This window comes from Jaculus jaculus, chromosome 2 (assembly GCF_020740685.1).
Source record: "Jaculus jaculus isolate mJacJac1 chromosome 2, mJacJac1.mat.Y.cur, whole genome shotgun sequence".
Lineage (NCBI taxonomy): Eukaryota > Metazoa > Chordata > Mammalia > Rodentia > Dipodidae > Jaculus > Jaculus jaculus.
Window position 1 is genome coordinate 167,491,998 of NC_059103.1, and position 22,436 is coordinate 167,514,433.

At 39.5% G+C, this 22,436-nt stretch overlaps 1 protein-coding gene across 2 annotated transcripts in view; it reads left to right on the forward strand.

Moving 5' to 3' along the window:
- The window catches only part of Cpq (carboxypeptidase Q), a 476,655-nt gene that overhangs the window by 145,182 nt on the left and 309,037 nt on the right, over positions 1-22,436 (forward strand). For both annotated transcript variants that reach the window (XM_045144672.1, XM_045144671.1), the window contains exon 3: positions 17,087-17,294. In XM_045144672.1, coding sequence (XP_045000607.1) covers positions 17,087-17,294 — 208 coding nt within the window. The remainder of the gene's footprint in view (positions 1-17,086; positions 17,295-22,436) is intronic.

Here is a 22,436-nt window from a genome sequence, read left to right on the forward strand (position 1 = left end):
CTCCAGACGCGTGCGCCCCCTTGTGCATCTGGCTAACGTGGGACCTGGGGAACCGAGCCTCGAACCGGAGTCCTTAGGCTTCACAGGCAAGCGCTTAACCGCTAAGCCATCTCTCCAGCCCTCCACTTCATTTTTTTGAAACGGTGTCTCTCACTGAACTCAGAGCTGCCATTTTTGATCAGACTGACTGATTGGTGAGTCTCTGGTCTGGATTGGGTTTACAGGCATCTGTGGCCATGCCGAGCTTTGAATATGGGTTCTCGGGATGAAACTCAGAGTGAATCAGCCCCTCTTAGGCCCCGTGCTCTTACCTGCTGAGCCATCTCCTCAGCACTGCCCCATCTTGAACTTATACCACAAATCGACTCTTGTACCTTTTATAACAATTGGTATTTTCTTTGTTGTGACCCACAAAATCACTTTTTTATATGAAATATGCAGCTGGCCTGTTTGCCTCTCTCAAACACTGAATTTTATGTCTGACTGGGCTTTGCTCTTGCCTTGTTTGCAGGACAGCTCGTAGATGAGCATAAGATCCTGTCCAGCAACTACATAAGCATTATGGCATGTGTTTTTTTCCACAATACTAATTATGATACTGTTGTATTTTGCTATACATGTTTTCTTTACTTTTCCCCTCATGTATTTTTACATTATCTAGCGTGTTTTTGTAAGACTCTGTAAATTATTTTGAGCTTGAAAGTAAGTAAATAAAACATTAAGATTAATAAATAAAATATCTTGTAGTAACTAAAGATAATTAAAGTGCTTATGTAATGGTGCCAAGAGGAAAGTATATAATTAATGCTCACACAGTAGCAAGAATTCTACATCTTCATAATAGTCTGTACAGCAGCTAGTAAATGTATTGTGCTGTGTTAGATACTATGCTAAGCATCTTGGTTATATGGCCCATAAGACCTTGGATATAACTGGTATTTAGGCATCTTGTAGCTAAAATATATAGATGGATAATGAAATGAAGGTCTGATGACCAGAAGAACTATTACATTCTCTCTCTCTCTCTCTCTCTCTCTCTCTCCCCACATATACATATATTTTTTTTCCCCTCATTTCATCCCTCTTTACTCCCTATCTCTCTGGTATAGATAGAGGGTCTACATCAAACAAGTATGAATTTGAGTCATAAATTTACAACTAATCTGATTGTGACCTAAGTCATCTCAGTTTTCATAACAGTAGTTACTGATAGGGCAGCTATACCATCTGACACAAGGCTGACCTGCAATGGTGCGTAAGAGATTTCATCCTTTGGTACCTCATCAGAAGCTTGTCAGAAGCTCTTTGCTCACTTTCTTGGGCTTGATTGTAAACAGTGGCCTAAGAGACTTTTTTTTTTTTTTTTCAAGGTAGAGTCTCACTCTAGCCCAGGCTGACCTGGAATTCACTATGGAGTCTCAGGGTGGCCTTGAACTCCAGTCCTCCTCCCTCTGCCTCCCGAGTGCTGGGATTAAAGGCATGTGCCACCATGCCTGGCCTAAGAGACTCTTTACCCAGCCAAAGTGTACCATGAACAGCATGGTTAATTTAATTAAGCAAAAAAAAAAATTCATTTCTGAGTGTGAGGAAAGCATTGTGCCATAGCTTGTGTCAATATCAAGGGGTATCCCTCATGTGATCACCTATTGCTTGCTACCCAGAATCCATTTTCCTAAATCTCGGAACCAAAGCCTTTTCCTGCTCCCTACCGATAGACTTGAGTGTCTTCTCACCAGACCTAGGGCTCAATGGGTCTTGCTTGACACAAAGAGCTCAGCACAGCCCATCCTCATGGCCACAGAATTAGATTTACAAATGAGTATATAGCTTGTGTGTCTTGAACAGGTTTGCTTCCTATGGCTCTTTAAAAAAAAAAAAAATCAAGTTTCTTCCCCTTTGCTGTGGAAGCTTCTGGAAAGGCCTGTCTCGATGGGCAGTGCAGTGACAGAGGGAGGTTCTGGAATACCTTGCAGTTGTGTTGGGACAGAACATTGCACCACACTGCAGGTGAAGCTCCCACTAGGAAGGGCAGTAACAGCAGTCAGGAAATGCCAGAAGCCAGGCCTACCCCTGATGACAGAAGCCGTAGCAGTCGCAAGGCAACCAGAGTGGGTTTCTGTCACTTGCAAGTATGAGAATCCACAGTTTATGGAAGCTACAATTCAAGTGTTGCTATTATTCTAGTATATTTATCCATATCTGTGGAAAGGTTTGATCCAGGTATTAAACTATTGCAGAAACAAAATTGAGTACTGGCAACTAATTGTTGGAATTATTATATATTGAATTTCAGTCTAAACATTACCAATTTCTAGGTTGAAGAGATGCTTGACCTTCTTGGGCCTCAGTTTTCTTACCTATGAAATAGGTAATGCCAGACTCCTTTCTATTTTGCTCTTTTTGTGTTTGTTTGTTTGTTTGTTTGTTTGTTTTTGTTTTTGTTTTGTATTTTCAAGATATGGTCTTACTCTAGCCCAGGCTGACCTGGAACTCACTCTGTAGTCCCAGGCTGGCCTCGAATTCACAGCAATCCTCCTACCTCTCCCGCCAGAGTGCTAGGATTAAAGATGTGTGCAACCACACCTGGCTGTTTTGCTCCTTTTTAATGTTTTTTTTTTCCCCCTACTTATAAGATGTGGCTAATGGCCATGTAACATATGTAGGACTAACTTTATTAACAGTAGATTCACATAAGTAGTTGAATCTCTGTCCTTCAGTTCAAAGCATTTTTGCAAAATGTCACCCAGGAAATTTTCATGGTATTTACATCATGACTGTAGAATCTTCTTCAAGTGGCAGATTGTATTAAATTTAATCAAGAATATAACAGATTTACTGTTATTTGAGGCAAAAATTCTGTTTTGTTACAGTGTTTTAGCTACTTCTCTAAAAAGAGCATAGGACACTCAGAATTTCAAACCATAGTTTAATTTTAAAACAAGCCCAAATTGGAATACCAACTTGTCATGATTATTTTATCTCCCTGACATAACACTATAGAAACATTATTTTGTACCTAATACAAACATAAGCATAGTAGCTTGTGCCACTTTGCCTTCAGTGTGTGAAGATGAAATTCAGAAAGAGAATGCATTTAACGATGAAAAATTGAAATTTGCTGAAAGTGCATAGAATTACTTCCCACTGTGACACCACTGCTTGTTTCTGTTAGAAATGACATCAGGTGGTTGGCTAACCAAGGTTGCCAAGAGTGTATTTTAATGATATCTAGGGCTTTCCTGCTATTTAAAATTGTCAGCTGGGCCTGTGCTTACAGATCACAAACACTTGCTAAATTCTTCACCTGTGTTTGTTTTCTGCTGTTGGTTCTGATCCTTTTATCACTTTGATGTATAATAAGAAGAAAGTAGTCATCTAATTTTCATTGAACAAGTTTTCCTATCTGTCACATATCTTCATTCTCTAGCTATCAATTAGCCATAGATTGTGGAAAAACTCTGATAGAAATTTCAAATTCAGGGTTCCTGCATTAGTCAGTTCTTAGCAATACGGGTCAGTTTCCAGAACCCAACCAACAGCAGCTTGTGGGAGAAAGGGTTTATTTTAGCTGACAGTCTTGAGGGGAAGCTCCATGATGGCAGGGAAAGCAATGGCATGAACAGAGGGGGTGGACATCACCTCCTGGCCAACATCAGGTGGACAACAGCAGTGGGAGAGTCTGCCAAACACTGGCAAGGGTGAGCAGGCTGTAATACCCATAAGTCCGACCCCAACAATATATCACCTCCAGGAGACTCCAAATTACAAATTACCACCAGCTTGGGGGCAGACTATGATTAAGAACACTTAAGTTTATGGGGGAAACTTGAATCAAACCACCATAATTGGGATAAGTTCCACCCTTCCAAATCTGGGCTTAGAATTACCAAGAATTATTGCTTGTTCACTTTATTTTATTTTCTTAATTAATTTTTTATTAGCATACAAAGAATTAGGTTTCATTATGCTGTTTCCAAACAATTTTCCCCTTCTCTCCTCTTCTCCCCATTCTCTTCTCCTTTCCAACATCCCCCACAATGTAAGCTTCTTTCTGCTTTCATATTATGTTTCCTTCTGTCTTCTTTCCCCTTCTTACCACTTCTTGTTCCTCTGTCATGGTTTTCTATCTGTAGCCATGGCCTATGCTTGCTATCATATCCCTTTATTTACATATATGTAAACATTAAATGTTAGGATCCACATATGAGAGAGAATATACAATTTTTGTCTGTCTGGGCTTGGGTTACCTCAATATAATTGTTTTGCAATTCCATCCATTTCCCTGAAAATTTCATAACTTTATTTTTCTTTATAGATGACTAAAACATCATTGTATATATGTATCGTATTTTTATTAACATGCAATCAATTGATGCACATCTAGGTTGATTCCATTTCTTAGCTATTGTGAATAGAGCATCTGTGAACATAGATGTGCAAATATCTCTGTGGTAGGATACAGAGTCCTTAGGATATATGCCCAGGAGTGATATAACAGGTCATATGCTTGTTTAATTTTTTAGCTTTTTGAGAAACTTCCACACTGATTTCTATAGTGGTTGTACCAGCTTATACTCAGACTAACTAGGGAATAAAGGTTCTCCTTTTCGCACAACCTCATCAGCATTTGTCATCATCGTTTTTACTGATGACACCATTCTGACTATAGTAAGATAAAATCTCAAAGTGGTTCTAATTTGTATTTCTTTGATGGCTAAGGATGATAAACATTTTTATAAACCTGTTGGGCATTTGTGTTTCTTTTAAGAACTGTCTGTTCATTTTACTAGCCCATTTATCAATTGGTATTTTGGGTTTTTTTGCAGTTACTTATATATGTTAGCTGCCAGTTGGTTCTATCTTTGTTCCTTCCTCAGGTTTTATTTTTTTTAATTTTTTGTTTATTTTTATTTATTTATTTGAGAGCAACAGAGAGAGAAAGAGGCACAGAGAGAGAGAGAGAAGAGTGGGTGTGCCAGGGCCTCCAGCTACTGCAAACGAACTCCAGATGTGTGCACCCCCTTGTGCATCTGGCTAACATGGGTCCTAGGGAATCGAGCCTTGAATTGGGGTCCTTAGGCTTCACAGGCAAGCGCTTAACTGCTAAACCATCTCTCCAGCCCCTCAGGTATTATTTTTAAATTTACTTTAGGACCGAGACTGAAGGAGCAGCTCCTACCTGGGATCTGACATTCTTGTAGCTGAGAGCAATGAGCTCTTAAGAGATGAAGCAAGATTGTGTGCTGGTTCTTAAAGGTCTTGCTTAGCTCTGACCATGTGTCATGTCCATTCACATTCTACTGGCCAAATCAAGTGGCTTGGCCAAGATCAGATCCAGTGTCTTCAATAGAAATATCACAATTTATAAGTCAGTTAGTGGAAATTAGTTTTCTTCTTTTAAAGAAGGAAGTAGGAAAAAAAAACACAGCAGAATGTTTGAATAGATCCATTTTGGGTAGAGACAGTGGGTTCTATGTCCTACTCTGATACTTCTTCCAGAAAGTCATTTCCCTGCTTCTCTTGCCATCCCTCTGCCACTGGCCTCTGTTCCCCTTGCTGCCAAGCAGACCCATGGAACCCCACCCAGTTTCTGTACAGCACCCACACTGGTGGTTTAGTAAACATTAGAGCTGTTTGATGTGATATTGGATATCTCTGTTCTTTGCCATATGGTTCAATATTTCCTGAACTCATTTCCGCTGTTAAAAAATTATTTCATTGACTTGAAGTAAAATGTTAAATAAATCTTATCTTTTCCTATACTTAGTGTTGCAGTAACTTTTCCACTGCTGAGTCTAATACCTGACCAGAAGCAGCTTATGGGAGGAAAAGGTTTATTTCAGGGTTGCTGCTTCCAGGGGAAGCTTCATCATGGCAGAAGAAGCTGGCTCACTTGCATAGATCCATAGCAGAGAGATACCAATGAGAACAAATGGCCAGAGCTCCAACTGCTTTCTATATGCCTAGTAGAGCTGCACTACAAGATCTGCTCCCAGTGACATCTCCTCCAGCAGCTGCTCAAGATGTAAATTGCAAGCTTAATCAAAAATATCTCAGCCTGTGGGGGGCATACATTCACATTCAAACTACCATACTGAGTAAATCTATGTTAAAAGCCCCTTAAATAGTTACCCTTATTGTTATAAAGTGCTGTATAGTACAGAGAGTGTTGCTATCACCCTCATTTCAGAAGACCCTCACAAGAAGGTGAGTGAGGCCAGAGTTATTGTGATTTCCATTTTGTTTGCTAGGAAAAGTTAAGCTGCTTATTCAGGATCAAATGACTAGTGAGGGACTAGAGAGATGGCTCAGTACTGTGTGAGCATGAGGATCTGAACTTAGACCCAAGAACTCAGGTAAATGCAAGGCATGGTGGTACTTTCCTGAAGTTCAGTGCTTGGGAGACACAAGGGGATCCATGCAGCTCACTGGCTAGCTAGTCTGCCTGAATTCAACAAGAGATACTGCCTCAAAGAATAAGGTGTGAAGTGATTAAGACCCTGACATTGACCTGGCCTCCATGTTCATGCCCACATAACGCATGTGCACCTGCAAACATACGCCTGCACACATATAAACATGCATGCACACATACCACACACATACACCCAGACTAGTAAGCTTGATAGTTTTGAAGTCAGGGTTGTAACAATAGCCACTAGTTACTGAAGAAAAAATTACCTTGTGTTAAGCAAATCTTGATTTTAGCAAATATTGATAAACAATGCAATATGATAAATACCTTACATAAAAATTATACTAATAGTACTACAGTTATTGGTTTTCCTAATGAGACTCACCTTAAATTGTTATACAATATTTCCTTCTTTTAAATATCTAAACAATCAATGCATACACTGGGAGGTATAGTCTGTGGATAGCAAACTTCCAAGAAGCCAGTTACCCATCTCAGCAAATGATGTGCCACCTATGCTGTCCTTAAGGTGACTTATGAGGCTGAACCCCTGCTACTCTCCCATGGTTAAGCCACTGTCATCTGTCTTTCTCAGAGTGTGACAATAAGGCCTTGACCTGCCATTCATACCTTTCCTTCCCTTCTTCAAGCCATTCTTCACTCTAAGCCGAGGAGTGTTTTCAAAAAGCAAGTCTGAATTTGCCTGGCTTCTCTCTCCCCACCCAAATTCCATAACAGATTTGCAAGACTCCCATTTGATGTCAGTCCAATTCTGCCAGGCTCCTCTTCTCATGTCATTGTCACCTTCGCACTATTCCTATTTTAATCTCTATTCTCTTTCCTCCTCCTGCCCTTCCTGCCAGTATCCCAATAAACTCTCACCCATTTGTCAGATTATATCTTCCCAAAGCAGCAGACCATGACCCTGAATCCTAAAATGAGCCTTTCTTTAGCCTAGTCTACCCATTCAGAAGTCAGTGAATGGCCTCCTTAAATACTACTTGAAACTTACTAGACTCACAGCTGTTCACTTGACAAATATGAGAGATGGCTTCTTTGAAAACCCTCACTGTTACTTAAGTGACTATGACAATTAACTTTCCAAGAAGCCAAGTGTGGTGGTGGTTTGAATTAAGTGTCCACTATAAACTCATGTGTTTTGAATGCTAGGTCCCCAACTGGTGGCAGTTTGGGAATTGGAGCCTCCTGGAGGTATGTTGTTGGGGGTGGACTTATGGGTGTGATAGCCATCTTTCCCTTGCTAGTGTTTGGCACAGTCTTCTGCTGCTGTTTTCCATCTGATGTTGGCCAGACGTGATATCCAGCCTCTGTTCATGCCATGATTTCCCCTGCCATCATGGAGCTTCCCCTTGAGTCTATAAAGTAAAAATAAAGCCTTTCCTATCATCAGTTGCTTTTGGTCAGATTCTTTGTGTTAGCAGTGAGAGACCAACTACAACAGTAAAATTGGTACACAGTGGAGTTGTTGATGCTAGAAATCTGACTGTGTGACTTTTGGCCTTTTGGAGCTGATTTGGAGGAGGAATGTGGAAAGATTTGAAACTCTGGACCTAGAGATACCTTGCAGGGCTATAAGTACAGTATAATGTATTCTGATAGGAGTTAAAAGACCTTAATGCAGTAAGAATCATGGACCATGAGGTTTGGGTTATGAGGGTAAAAAATAACTTTATTCGACTGGGCTAGAAGCAATTTGTGTGAGAGACTTGCTGCATTCTGCCTGCCTTTGTCATGAGAATTTGTGCAGAGTTGGGCTGCATAAAAATGTAATGGTGTGAGAAGGATATAGCACAGAAATAAGTGAAAAATTTGGGCTAGAGACAATGGCTTTGTTCAGCTGCATTTCTTTTGGAGAGTATAACTATTGAGATTGGCCCAACTCTCTGCCTTGTGATAGCAAGAAGAATGCAGACTCTTGAAAGTAAGGGACCTGAATGCTAAAGGAGTATTCTGCTCTTCAAACTTGTCTGTATTTTCCTGCTGGATTAATAAATTGTTAGTACTATAGAGTATAATAAATGCAGGAAAGAAAGCGTCATTGGATTTTCTGTGCAGCTTTACTTTTTGGAAATGGCCATGGGCAAAGTGAAACAGTGTTGTCAAAATCCCTGCATGGAGACCCAATGGAGCCATGGGGATAAACTATGGGTTGAAATGGAGACCCAATGGAAATGCCTGGACTATGGGATGGCTTGGATGGAGTTTTTCTCTGGATTGTTGAGCAACCCAGCTGGAGGTGTAGAATTGGAACATCAGAGACTTGTCGCTGGTTAGAATTATCCAGACTTAGAGACTTGTCATTAGTTAGAGTTGTTGGACTTGGAGTTACAGAATTTAATGTCCGCCCTGTTTATTTTAAATCTTGTATTGATTCAATTTTTCCTTGTTATGCCTAATTCCATCTTTTGCAATGTGAATGTTTATTTTGTGCCATTTTTTTTTTATTAGAGCTCAATTAAAAGACCTTGGACTATGGGGATGTTTGAACAACATTGGGATTGATAAAAATATGGGGGCTTTTAAAGACGGACTGAACACATAGCATTTTCATAATGTATAGTTGTCAGTTTATGGGACCAGGGGCAGAATGTGGTGGTTTGATTCAGGTGTCCCCCATAAACTCATGTTTTCTGAATGCTTGAGCCTCAGCTGATAATCACTTGGGATTTGGAACCTTCTGGAGGCAGTTCATTGCTGGGGATGGGCTCATATGTGTTAGAGCTAGCTTCCCCTTGCCAGTGTTTGGCATACTGTCCTATGCTTTTGTCTACGTGATGTTGGCCAGGAGGTGATGTCCAGCCTCTGTTCATGCCACCGTGGAGCTTCCCCTTAAGTCTGTAAACCAAAATAAACCCTTTTCTCCCATAAATTGTTTTTTGCTGGGTGTTTATCCAGCAACACAAAGCTAACTGCGGCACCAAGTTATTTTGGAAGAGAACATACTTCATGTGTTAGGGGATGCATGCTGCCTGTGATAATTGCTAAGAGTAATTACAGTTTGGCAATCCAAAGTTTGATTGCCTGTCTCTTCTTACTGCTCCAGTGACCACAGGGCAGTTTGGATTGATTTCTAAAGACTGGTCTGGTTCTTAATGTTCCTGAATACACCTTGTCCTACATTAATTCCAAGGTAAACACAATGGTCCTGAGATGGACACATTCTATTAAATAATGAAAACTTCTCCATAAATTCTGCATTTTGGAGGTCAAAATAGACAGGCTGATTTGCTTACAGCTTGTCCTCAGGTGTCAGTGTGACAAGAGGGCTCTAGGCACACAGCAGGCAGAAGGCTGCTTCTCTGGAGATGATGCTAATTTACTTATGCCTGTGGATTTGGATGCAGCTGGGTCCAGCCTCTTCTTGAAGATTACCCCACTAGGCTTAATTTGAACCAGATCTCAGGAGTCACAGCTTGGAGAGGCTAGACTCTTTGTATCTTGCTCTTCCAACTTTCAAACTAGTAGTTGAGTTGTGTTTACTTTACAATAAATAATTTTAGGGCTGGAGAGATGGCTTAGCGGTTAAGCGCTTGCCTGTGAAGCCTAAGGACCCCTGTTCGAGGCTCGGTTCCCCAGGTCCCACGTTAGCCAGATGCACAAGGGGCCGCACGCATCTGGAGTTTGTTTGCAGAGGCTGGAAGCCCTGGCGCGCCCATTCTCTCTCTTTCCCTCTATCTGTCTTTCTCTCTGTGTCTGTCGCTCTCAAATAAATAAATAGAAAATTAAAAAAAAATAATTTTACTTAAAGAGACTGTTTTCCTTGTATTTTTTGGGTTAGTAGACAGAATAGGGGATCATAAAGACCATAGTTACAAATTCAAAAGATTGTAGAGTATCCCACTATTTATTTGGGTCCCTAAAAGGAAGCTTCCTATGCATGGCAAGTGAACAGACATTTTGAGGGGCTTTGTCATCCTTTTATCTAGGAATGCTCTTTCTACCATTTTCAAGCAATTGAAATCTCCTCAAGCCCACTTTATTTCTTCTTATGGAAAATACCTAGATTCCATCAAGTCAGAATTTTTGTTGTATTATGATTTTATGAAATTTTAATTTATGTTTTTATTTTATACTTGTTACATATTACATTCCTTAAAAAAATTTGCATACCTATTTTTCTCTTCTGGAATCTGTAGTTTTCAGTGATTGAACTGGAATTACCCATAGTTCTTTTGTTCTGATGTCCAGAATAAAGTCCTAGTTTAGTAGAAGAACTAAACACTTGTTGAATAATTTGAATCTTTTAGGCATGTTCTTCTATGAAAATTACACTGTACATTTGTAATGTTCCTGTAAGCAAATGGACCCTCAGAAAGCACTACTCTGTTGTCCTTTTGTCCACCTTGCCATGGATTTTCAATTTCATTTCCTCTTCAGGTTAAAGCACTGAGTTTCCAAGAACAACTGTCTTTCCTTCCTAATCTTTGATGGTACACCCAGTGGCAGGTTATGCAATGAGTCAGAAGCAAGGCTCCATTTTGGGTAGGTCAGGATGACTATTTCCTGTCTAGGGTTAAGTCTTCTCAAAGCAGAATCAATTTCTTGAATCAGACCACACTGAATCGCATTGCATTCAACCCCAGAGACACTGCCTGTAGTCTTTTGTTTTGAATGGCAGACCACATTATAAAAATATGGTCATTTATTTTTAAGTGTCCTTGGGAAGAATCAAACCAGACAAGATGGAGAGTGTGTCAGTCAGTGTCAAGTCCCTCATAGAGCAGATGACCCCAGTCCGGGCTGCAGTCCTCATCATATGTGACTCTGCAGGGGAGACACGAAGGGCAGATGGCGTACAAACAATTTGGTCAGTTTGGAAAATTTGGTGTGCAAGATAAAACAGAATCTGAGATTTTTTTTTTTTTTTTAAATCTCCTTGTCACAAAACAGGCTGGAGACAAGAGGGCCACTCTATAGTTGTTTTTTTTCCCCCCTCTGGCTCAGGCTGACCTGGAATTAATTATGTAGTCTCAGGGTGGCCTTGAACTCATGGCTACCCTCCTACCTCTCCCGAGTGCTAGGATTAAAGGTATGTGCCACCGTGCCTGGCTATGGGTATTTTTTGATCAAGTCCCACATTCTTTTCAGAATTAAACACCTTCATCAATTTCTTCATTCTCAACAGATTAATAAGTCTCATCCTAGAGTGAAGCCTTTCTCCCCACTTCAGCATCAACAGCCTGGGACCAAGTGTGATGATTGTACCCTGATTTATGAGCAAGATCCTGGAAAATAACTAAGGGCAACTTAGGCAGACTTTTAAGTGCTTATATCTTTTTCCTTTTTATTCCTCTTAGAAATGAAAATACTGAGATTTTCATATATTTTACATTTATGAGAGAACATAGCAAAGAAGTTAATAGGAAGCGCATGACCCTTGGATGCAGGCAACCAATAATTCAAACCTCAGCTTTAACACCTTGTCATTCTATAAATTTAATTCTTGGCACTTCAGCATCCTCATAAAAATACTTTGCTGAATTTCTGAGCACATCAGTGTATCCAATAGGCTCTTAAAGATAACAATGTCAATTATTCTGACCTATAGAAATGTGAAAGGTCCTTAGAAATATACATTTTGGAGGGTGATAAGCATTGGAACATTATATATTTTTATTTTTTATTTTATTATTTTAGAGAGAGAGAGAACAAATGAGAGGGAAAACTGGCATGCCAGGGCCTCAGCCACTGAAATCAAATGCCAGACAGTTCTACCACCTAGTGGGAATGTACAACCTTGCACTTGCATCACCTTTGTGCATACAGCTTATGTGGGATTTGGAGAGTTGAGCATGGGTCCTTAGGCTTTGCAGGCAAGCACGTTAACTGCTAAGCCATCTTCTCAGCCTGATTTTTATTTTGTTTTATTTACTCACTATGTATGTTTATACACACATGTATGCATTTCACATATGTATGCCAGGTCACATTTTACACATATAGGAAACATTAATAAGTGAAACATGACAAAAATTTCAGTTTTCTATGTATCTTACATTATTGTCATGGACACAACTGGATGCTGTTGAAAGCTGTGAAAAAAAAATTAAAGATATTACAAATGGGATAAGAAGTTGAGAGTAGGTTGTTAGGTTGGTAAGCAGGGAGATGAGTGTAGGGAGTAAGGACCGTCTGATTTGTAGGAGGGCATGGGTATTTTATTTGGTATAATATGATAGGACACAAAGTTGTAGGGAAGAATGAAGTTTTCCAGATGGCCATGTTTTATCTCATTCAATTTGAACAAACATTTTCCTATGACGTTGTGTACACACAAAGACTTTCCAAATGATGAATATCTAAATATCCTCCACCTGGTCTGTAACCACTGGAGGAGGTCATCATTATGACTCATGCCTGTTATTGGAATGTCATTCAAGATGTCCCTGAGGACTAGCAGGGATGGTCTCAGCTATTGACTCTTTGTAATGGCTTGAGCCTGCAGTGACTGACTTCTACCTAAATGTGGCTATTTAAATGCAAATATACACTAATTAATATTAAATGATATTAAAGTTAATTTAGTTTCTCTGTCACATTAGACAGATTTCAAGTGCTTAATAGACATATGTGGCTTGTGGTTATGGCATTAGATCTGGTACAGAATATTTGCTGCACTCCAGAAAGTTCTATTAGTGTTTGTGGTTTTGGATGTTTCTGACTCTGACATTGTTTTTGTGAGGCTGCTGTCAATTTTCAGGTCTATCTTCTTATGATTTGTTGTTTAAGTAATAGATGTAGAATTATGTAAATAATAGGTGATTAAGTTCTAAGAGAATAAGAGTGTTATGATCTGGAACTGGAGTTTCTATCCCTGGAATTTAGGTTTATGTTTTGAATACCTGTGTTGGCAGGTTATTGTTTTGCATTTAACCTCTGGGTAGCAAGAAATTCAGATTGCAGAGACTATTGGAAAAGAGCTACCATAATACAAAGGTAAAATTGCACTCTCATGGAACTCCTTGAGGTATAATAAATGACCTCTTGTTTGGAGCAGGGCCAGTCAAGGGACATGTAGTAACCAGCTACCACACACTTCCAAGCACCGTGCTTGTCTCTAAAATTGAGCATGGCCCTAAATCCCAAATGGCACCATACTTTGGGCAGTAGAGAAAGCCCAAAGAGATTTTCATTTGTCCAGTGACTATTGTACCTAGAATGCCCTAAAAGACTGGAGGGGTTGACATATGATTCAGCATTCAGTAGAATGTGCAGAAAACAGGAGGCTAGAAAATGCCCTCTATATCCATGAAGCTTGAATGCAATCCTGAGAGATAGATGAGTTATTTTCATGGTGAGGTTGGGAGAAATTGGGTCCATAAACATGATGTATCATAGCATGAACAAAGACAACTAAAGAGATAAATAGCATGGAATGAAAGTGAGACCATTTGAGTTCAGTATTGATAAAGTTTAAAATAAATGAAAACTGGTGTTAACAGAGGTAGATAGGCTTGAAGTGGGAGGATGAGTGGTACATCTTCAGTAGATAGTATATGGTAATACATATACCATATACCATTACCAGCATATGGTAATACTACCATGCATAGCTGACTTCTCAGCTAGTCACACCGTCTGTTCTGGCAGATCTGTAAAGGGTCAATGTGAGGGAGCTGATCTGGAGGCTGTCATGCCAATAGTGGCAAAACATGTGGGAAAGCTGGACTTTTAAAAGTTCACAGGAGGGCCTGGAGAGATATTTTAGTGGTTAAGGCACTTCATTTTGAAGCCTAAGGACCCAAGTTCAATTCTCCAGGGTCTACCTAAGCCAGATACACATGGCAGCACATGTGTCTGGAGGTTTTTATTTTGCAGTGTCTAGAGGTCATGGTGTGCCTATTCTCTCTCTCTCTCTCTCTCTCTCTCTCTCTCTCTCTCTCTCTCTCTCTCTCTCAAATAAATAAATATATTTCACAAGAGAGGTAATGAGGACCTGATGTTGGAGATTATTATGAGTTGTGATGAGAGAACATGAGTTCAGTTGATGATGATATCTAAGAGGCATGGATATTTGTGCTTAAGTATTAATTGAATGCATGGGATGAAGGAGAAAGATGAATCAGAGATATATTTCTGCTTTTAGGAAAATAGATGAATTCAAACTCTTCTTCCATGTTCATGGTGATGGTTTCTGCCTCTAGATGCTACTAGTGATTTTATTTTTCCATTAGCATCTGTGTTATATAGCATGAGCTTTGGCTCAGTAAGACTCCATTCTCTCATTTATTAAAAGAACTTGAAGTATACTCCATAGCAAGTACCACACTTGTATGATTTAAATTTTTTAAATTTCGTAGAAAATCAGTTTCATTTCTAGAGGCTCTAATCCAGACACCAAAATCGCCTCGTGGCTGGGACATCCCTGGGTTGGACCACTGAACCTATAATTCATTAGGAACAGCTGAAAACCATTAGGAAAATTCCTGTGCTATGCCAACAATAACACCTGTCAGATTTCAAGGTAACTCCATGTTTCAGAATCTCAGAATTTGTCTAGCTGAATCCTTATTTATACTTTATATGTACATTAATTATGTGAAAATACTGGTAGTTTCCTTACTTTCCATAATTATGCATTGCTTCTTTTAGATAAATTAAGTGCTGAGTGTTGGTGGAGACATGATTATAGATTTGCAACTAATCAGTTCAAAGTAAAAGTACAAGGCCAGGCTGAATAGTGGAGCCAGAAGTTGAAGAAGAGTGTTGATTACAACAGGGCCTACATGGAGAATGAACATGCCCTGGTGCCTGCAGTTCATTTGAAAGGACTTCCCAAGTAGCAGTTAACATTTTAATGTCATCTTTTATGCTTTTAAAAACATCCAATTCTTTTTTTATTGTTTATTTTTATTCGATATGGACATATTTTGTATGTAAACATCATGTGTTGGTACCATCCTTTCCCTCCTCCCTGCCCCTTTTCTGAAGAGGCCTTCCTTGTTGCAGATGCAGGTCAACCCTAGGGGGATTGTGGGTCATGCATTATGAGGGCAGCAGTCAGTTATTGGGGAGAGGCAATGTTTCTGTTCAACATGCCCCAACTTGTGGCTCTAATGATCTTTCCAACCCCTATTCTGCAAAATTCCCTAAGCTATGTTGGGTTCATTTTAAGTCTACTCTTAGGATCCTCTGGATCTCTGCTTTGGTAGGTGTTGAGTGTCCTCTGGTGTCTATCTCCTTCACCCTTGTGCTGATATCAGATTCACTAAGAAAGCAACACTCTTGCTCATTTCCCCAATTCTTCTGTGGTTTCAGCTGGGGCTGGGGTAGAGTGTGCCAGGCTGTTTAATCTCCTCTGAAAAAGAGAAGCATATTTTACAATGGAGACTGAAGTCAGCACTGGTTAAATTGGATAACCATTATTAACTTAGAGAGAATTTAAAGTGTGTAGACATTCTTATAACCCAAGATTAGTGAGAACTTGACAATGGAAAGCAGAATCATTATCTGGATATGATTATGACTTGTTTCCCAATTGCAGATATGGTTTCATTTTCACTGAGTGGATCCATTAGCCAATCCAAGAGCAGTTGGTTACCCACCATGGCTGTGTGCCACTATTGCACTTGTATGAGCATCACATCAGGTTGTTTGCTTCTGAGACACTTAGACTTTGAGTTGTTCAGATAGATGTTGGCCACTTTCCCCTGGTAGCTCAAAAAAACATCCAATTCTTAAGTTAGTAATATTGAAAAAGTATGAAAGATATGTGATGATACTCAAGGCATAAACAGTAGCCCTCTACTATTGTCATTCAGATGGTTGTATTTAGCCACATATTCTGACCTTTGTTGCTCCAGTGTGTGTTTTTGTCACTGTAACTATTCTATCAATTGGATCTTTGTTGGTCTTGAATTTTTCAAATGACTCCTTGGAAGATGTGAGACCTCATCCTTCCTCAGGAATGGCTTGGAAAGTGGCAAGAAGCAGTAGGAACATTCACCATAGCAATAACAGTATTGTAGGACAGTTTCACATATTCAAAAGCTTTACTTGAAGAACAGAAATATGCTTTGGTGATGGAGAAGTGCTGTAAATTGAGAGGCATGGGAAGAATCCACATCCTCTGAGTGTTTTTATAGAAAGGAGAAAAGAAAACCAACTCACTTTTTGTGGATATTGAGAGATGGTACCTTCAGCACTTGTTAAAGTTGGCTTTATGAAGCATAATGGCTTCAATGAGTGTTCTTCCCAAACTGCCACCCTTTGATGTCACTGAAAGTTGTTTAGCAACATACAAAAATGTTTTGTGAAAAGATAAATATGTATCTCATTAATTCTAAGAAATTTCTGAAATGCATTTTAAAGGTAAATAATGAGCATCATCCTGTGAAAGGCATGCTTCCTCAGAGTGCAAAAGAAGTGTGTGTGAAGGAGGTGCTAGCTTGTCAAGCATTTTATGATTTAATATCAGCTGAGTTGAAAAGCCTTGAGTCATATGATATATTATTTTGAATGCCTTTTCTTCCTCTTGGGAAGCTGGCTAATTCCACAGTCTTTCTCCCATGGTAAATAGCTCTCAGACTTTGATGTGCTCAGGCCAGTTTGCCAGATGTAGCAGATGGAACATGTTTGACCTTTTGTGTGCCAATTCCACCTGGCCTATGAGAGACCGTAAGTTAATTTTTGTTTGACTTTTGTTCCTAGGCATTATGGCAGAAGCTCTGGTAGTGACCTCTTTTGATGAGCTGCGGAGAAAGGCCCCAGAAGCAAGAGGGAAGATTGTCGTTTATAACCAACCTTACATCAGCTATCCAGTGACGGTGCAATACCGTGTCCGGGGGGCAGTGGAAGCTGCCAAGGTGGGGGCTGTGGCATCCCTCATCCGTTCAGTGGCGTCCTTCTCCATCTACAGGTTGGTTATGATGTTTGTTTAAAATCTTTTCAAATGCTAGAGTTTTCCATGGAAGAGAAACCCTTATGAAATAAAAACAAACCGTGCAAATGAAAATACTGACTGACTGTTGATGGAATTTCCCCCCAGTCCACATTTGGTCATTTGTTTGTCATATCTGCTTTGGCTGTTTCAGGATTCCAATCATCATTTATGCATTCCTTTGAAAAGTTTTCCACATTTACAATGATCCCATAATATTATACAACTAATATATTATGTATTTTCATTGGAGGGAGAACAGAGTTCATGTCTGCATTTCATCAAAGGTTCCTTATGACTTCAGAAGATGCCAGGCAGGTTTCCATGTTGCTAAAGAAGTGAACTAAAACAGAGTGGGTGACATGAAGAGTGCCCTGGTGTCATGGAGAGTTTGGGAACTAGAATGTGGACCTCTTTGTCCTCCCAAACAACTATATGAACAATTGTTTCTTAACCTCTTGTGTCCTGACAAAAGGCGATGAAGGACCAGAACTGCTCAGAATTATTTTAAGAGTAAATGAAGAAACTTATGAGAGATATTTATTCTCCATAAAGATCTGTATAATATTTGGCAGTATTATTTGTGAGCAACAGTCAGCTTGTCTTCCTGTAATTCTGGTTGGGACTATGCGGAAGTGTTTTATTTATTTACTTTTACTTTCTAAAAACATGTATTCATTTATTTGAGAGGTAGACACAGAAAGAGAGAGAGGGAGAGAGAGAGAGAATTTGAGAGTGTGAGCACACCAGGGCCTCTAGCTCCTGCAAACATCAGACATATGTGTCACTTTGCACTTCTGGCTTTATGTCACCACTAAGGAATCTAACCTTGGTTGTTTGGATTTTCAAGCAAGTGCCTTTAACCTCTTGGCCTTCTAATTAAGAGACATGTTATTATTTCCTTCTGCCATTGAAACCAGGCCATTCTATATTGCCCAGTCTAATATCAAGCCCTTTAGCCCAAGTAATCCTTATGTCTCCATCTCCTGAGCAGGTAGCATGTATTACTGAACCATGCCAAAGTGCTTTATTGACTCTAGGCCCTTTAAATGAATTCAGTATTGCAATGGATAGAAAGTCTTAAAATTGACTTGTATACATTTTACTTGGTGTAATACCCTTTTGTGATAGTGTAGCAATTCTCAAACATGCAAAAATAATTGTAGACAGCTTATTTGGGTCTGTGATTTGAGTTTTGAGTTTCTATCATAAAAGACAGTTTATTTATTTTTTTTCCTCAAATTTTATTAACATTTTATTAACATGATTATAAAAAGTATTCCATGGTAATACCCTTCCCCCCTCACTTTCCCCTTTGAAATTCCATTCTCCATCATATCCCCTCCCAAAAGACAGTTTATTCTTCACAAGTGCTATTTGGAGTTGAAGACACAGCTGCTTGACCTTCTTGAGCACTCGTCACCCCTGAAAATAAAATCACCCAGGGAAAGACCGCAGCAGTGGAGGAGTTAGGGAGGAGTAGTTAAAAAATGCAGAGTAAAGGGTAAGGACACAAAAAACAATTGAAGGGATGATATGTGCCAATGGGAAGAAGAAAGTTTCAAACTGCTTGTTGGGAGTTTTATGACAGAAGCCTTCATTTCATTGGCATCACAGTGCTAAAAAAAAAAATAATGTTCTTTGGGCTGGAGGGATGGCTTAATGGTTAAGGTGTTTGCCTGCAAAGCCAAAGGACCCAGATTGGATTCCCCTGGGCCCATGTCAGCCAGATGTGCAAGGGGGCTCACTTGTCTGGAGTTTGTTTGCAGTGGCTGGAGGCGCTGGTGTGCCTATTCTCTCTTTCTCTCTCTCTCTCCCTCTTTCTCTGTCAAATGAATAAATAAATAAAATATTAAAAGAATAATGTTCTCTGTAAAGACTAGTCATGACTAGTGAAATAATGTTTGGATAGTATTCTTTTGACTGGCTAATTTTACCTGGAGAGAAGTCCTAAAATGACTAGTTGACTTCCCAGAATAACTCAGCTCCTCCTTGGAGTAGCACATTCAGCAAGCTGTGGTCAGTCATTGATTGTGACTTCACTGGTCATGAGGCTTCAATTATGGAAGTAGTCTGTTCTCTGTGAAACTTGGAGGATTTCAAAAACTGTAGTTTAAGAACTACTACTAGTAGGACTAATAAATTCCAAGATGACTTAATTCACAGTGATCTGCCAGGGTTCGTTGGCATTTTTTTTCAAATAATAAAGACATCTGTAAACCTAGATAACATCCTGGAAGTAGGGATTTCCCAGCATTGGTCTTCAGCGTCTTCTGGACTCTAAGATTTGTGATCAGCAAGTTGGAGTGTGTAAAAGCAAATTTTCCCTTTATGTTTCTAAATCTAGAGTGATTATAACTTTTCATGGATTTTTATATCCAACCATATTTGACTGGATTCCTTACTTAATAACTCTATTTTTAGTATGCATAGATTCAAAGTGACATTGGCCTTTATATGGTGACTTTGAATCTCTCACATGAGTTATCTTATTTGCTGTGACTACAATGCAAGGACCATGAGGAGAGGGAATTATTACCTCCTGGTACAGGGAGGGAAATAATAGTTTCAGAGAGGTAGAAACATTAATATGATTAAAAGTCTGAAAATTAACAACCAAAATGAAGGAAATCATCTCTTTGTTGACTTCCAGTTTATGGTTTTGAAAGCCACATTTCCTTAACAAGTATTCTGTTTTTGTCTCTAATTTCTCCTCCTTCATTCACTCTATAGACTGTATTAATGTGGCTTTTGTGAGCACTGAAAAGAAACTTGGTAAGGTCACAATCAGATTGCTTGTTTCTCAAACAGAATGGACCTTGCAGACTATTGTCTTTGCAATTCTGAAGTACTTTTTGCTATTGACTGCCTTTTCAGCATTTCTCTTGGCTTTTGAAACTTTTCTGTCAAGTCTTCCTTCCTTCCTCCCTTCTTTCCTTCATCCCTTCCTTCTTTTCTCCCTCCCTCCTTTCTCTCTCCACCTTCCTTTCCATCATTTTCCCCTTCTATTCTTCCTTTTTCCATCCTCTCTTCCTCTCCTTTCTTCCCTTACTCCATCCTTCTCCTTTCCCTCTCCTTCTTCTTCACCTCTCATTCCCTGTCCCTCTTCTTTCCCTATTTCTCTAGCTGCTGACCTGGGATGTTCTACCTAAGCATTCCCCTCACATTGTCACGCTTATGTCTTCCACCATCACCATGCATAATTGTGGCAATTTCCAAACCTACCTCTCCCATCCATGTCACGACCACAAGCCCTAGGCCCACATTCCCACAACCAGTGGATTCTTCTTTTTAATTCTTCTTTTGTATATTCTGTATCTGTGTCAGGTTTTGTGTTTTCACAATTGAACTCATCCTTTTCACCTTCTCTTGCTTTTCTCATTAAAAACATCTTCTAAGTTAGTCTTTAATTGTGCTTTTAGTTCTCCCTTGTCCTCATTCCTAATACTCACCAAGTCTCAGAGGTTCTGCTCTGTATCACACATTTCAACAAATACAAGTGAAACAATGTTACATATCACTCCACATTCCAGTCGTCAAGAATCACTAACATTTTCCAGTGCAGCATACTTTTTCAAAGCTTATGAGATTGTATATATTTACTTTCCCTCTGTTATCCTCCACTCACTCTCTCGGTGCCATACACTATCCTTCTAGGTTCCTTTTAGGTGTGTCTTCTTCTGGGCCACACTCATATGCACTGGAGGTGAGCTACCTCTTTTTGGTATTCCCACATCATGCTATGTATACTCTATATGCAGTGTGTTGGAGGCAGTTTTGGCTCATGCTTTTATAAGGTAGGCTGTTAACAAGCAGATGTACATCTCAGTCATTTAACACAATAGAAGTCTGTTTCTTGTTCACAAACCAGTTCAGCTGGGGGCTGGATGATCCTTTCCATCTTATAGCTGCTATCACAGGGGTCTTGGAATCTTCTGCATCTGGCTGGAAAAGAAAGGGACAGAAAGTGGATAACCAAAACAGAGTTCCACCCCACCCCCCCATGGCTCTTTATACCCAGGCCTCAGTATAGCATGCTCACTTCTGCTCACATTCTACTGACCAGATTGCTGTTATATGGAAGATGAGATATTTGGTTATCTTTATGCTCAGGATGAAAGGAAAATGAGTTTGGCAAAAGACAAGCATCTGTCCAATTTCCTGACTATATGCTAGACTCTATGTTTCAGAACATATATATATATATATATATATATATATATATATATATATATATATATATAAATTATCCACACATATCTGTATCCTTGTCATGCAGTCATTCAATCTAATGGTTGATACATAGAATTTCAGAACTGTCTGTTGAAGAAATGAACTTGCCTGTGGTTGTGGAGTAAATCAGGGCTTTAATGATAAACCCAGTTCCCACTGCTATTTGACCAACCTGTATTACTTCTATATGGTGAGCTGAAAATAACTTGATATTTTAGGGTACTTTGTCCTATATTTGAGTGAAATCTTGCACATGTCCCACATGCTAGATTATACAATATTTTATTTTATTTATTTTAATTTTTATTAATTAGTTTTGTATTCAGCAAATACAGTCAGTTTGGTACCATTATTAGGCTCATCCATGACTTACCCCCTCCCCATTGGCCCCTCCTTGTTGAGGTATATGGGTCGTGCATTGTGGAGTTAGCCTATAGTTATGGGTAAGATAAATGTCTCTGCATATCATGACCCAACATGTGGCTCTGACATTCTTTCTGCCCCCTCTTCCACAAAATTTCCCTGAGCCATGTTGGGTTCATTTTTGGTCTGCTTCAGTGATGAAGTGTTGGGGGCCTCTGAGGCTCTGGCTCTCTGATTTGGTAGGAGTTGATTTTTCTCTGTGTTGGTCTCCTTCTCCCTTGTGCTGGTATCCGGTCCATCAGGAAAATAGCACTCTTGCTTGTTTTGCCAAATTTTCTTAGTTTCAGCCAGTGCCCTTCTGAGGTATTATGGGGTGGCTGTGTCCTTAGGATCTACATCTATCTGAAAAAGAGAAGCAGATTCTCCAACGGAGAGTAAGTTAGCACCAGGACAAATGAGATAACACTTACTTTTTTTTCTAGAGAATTTAATAGGTGTAGGCCCTCTTGTAGCCCATGATTGATA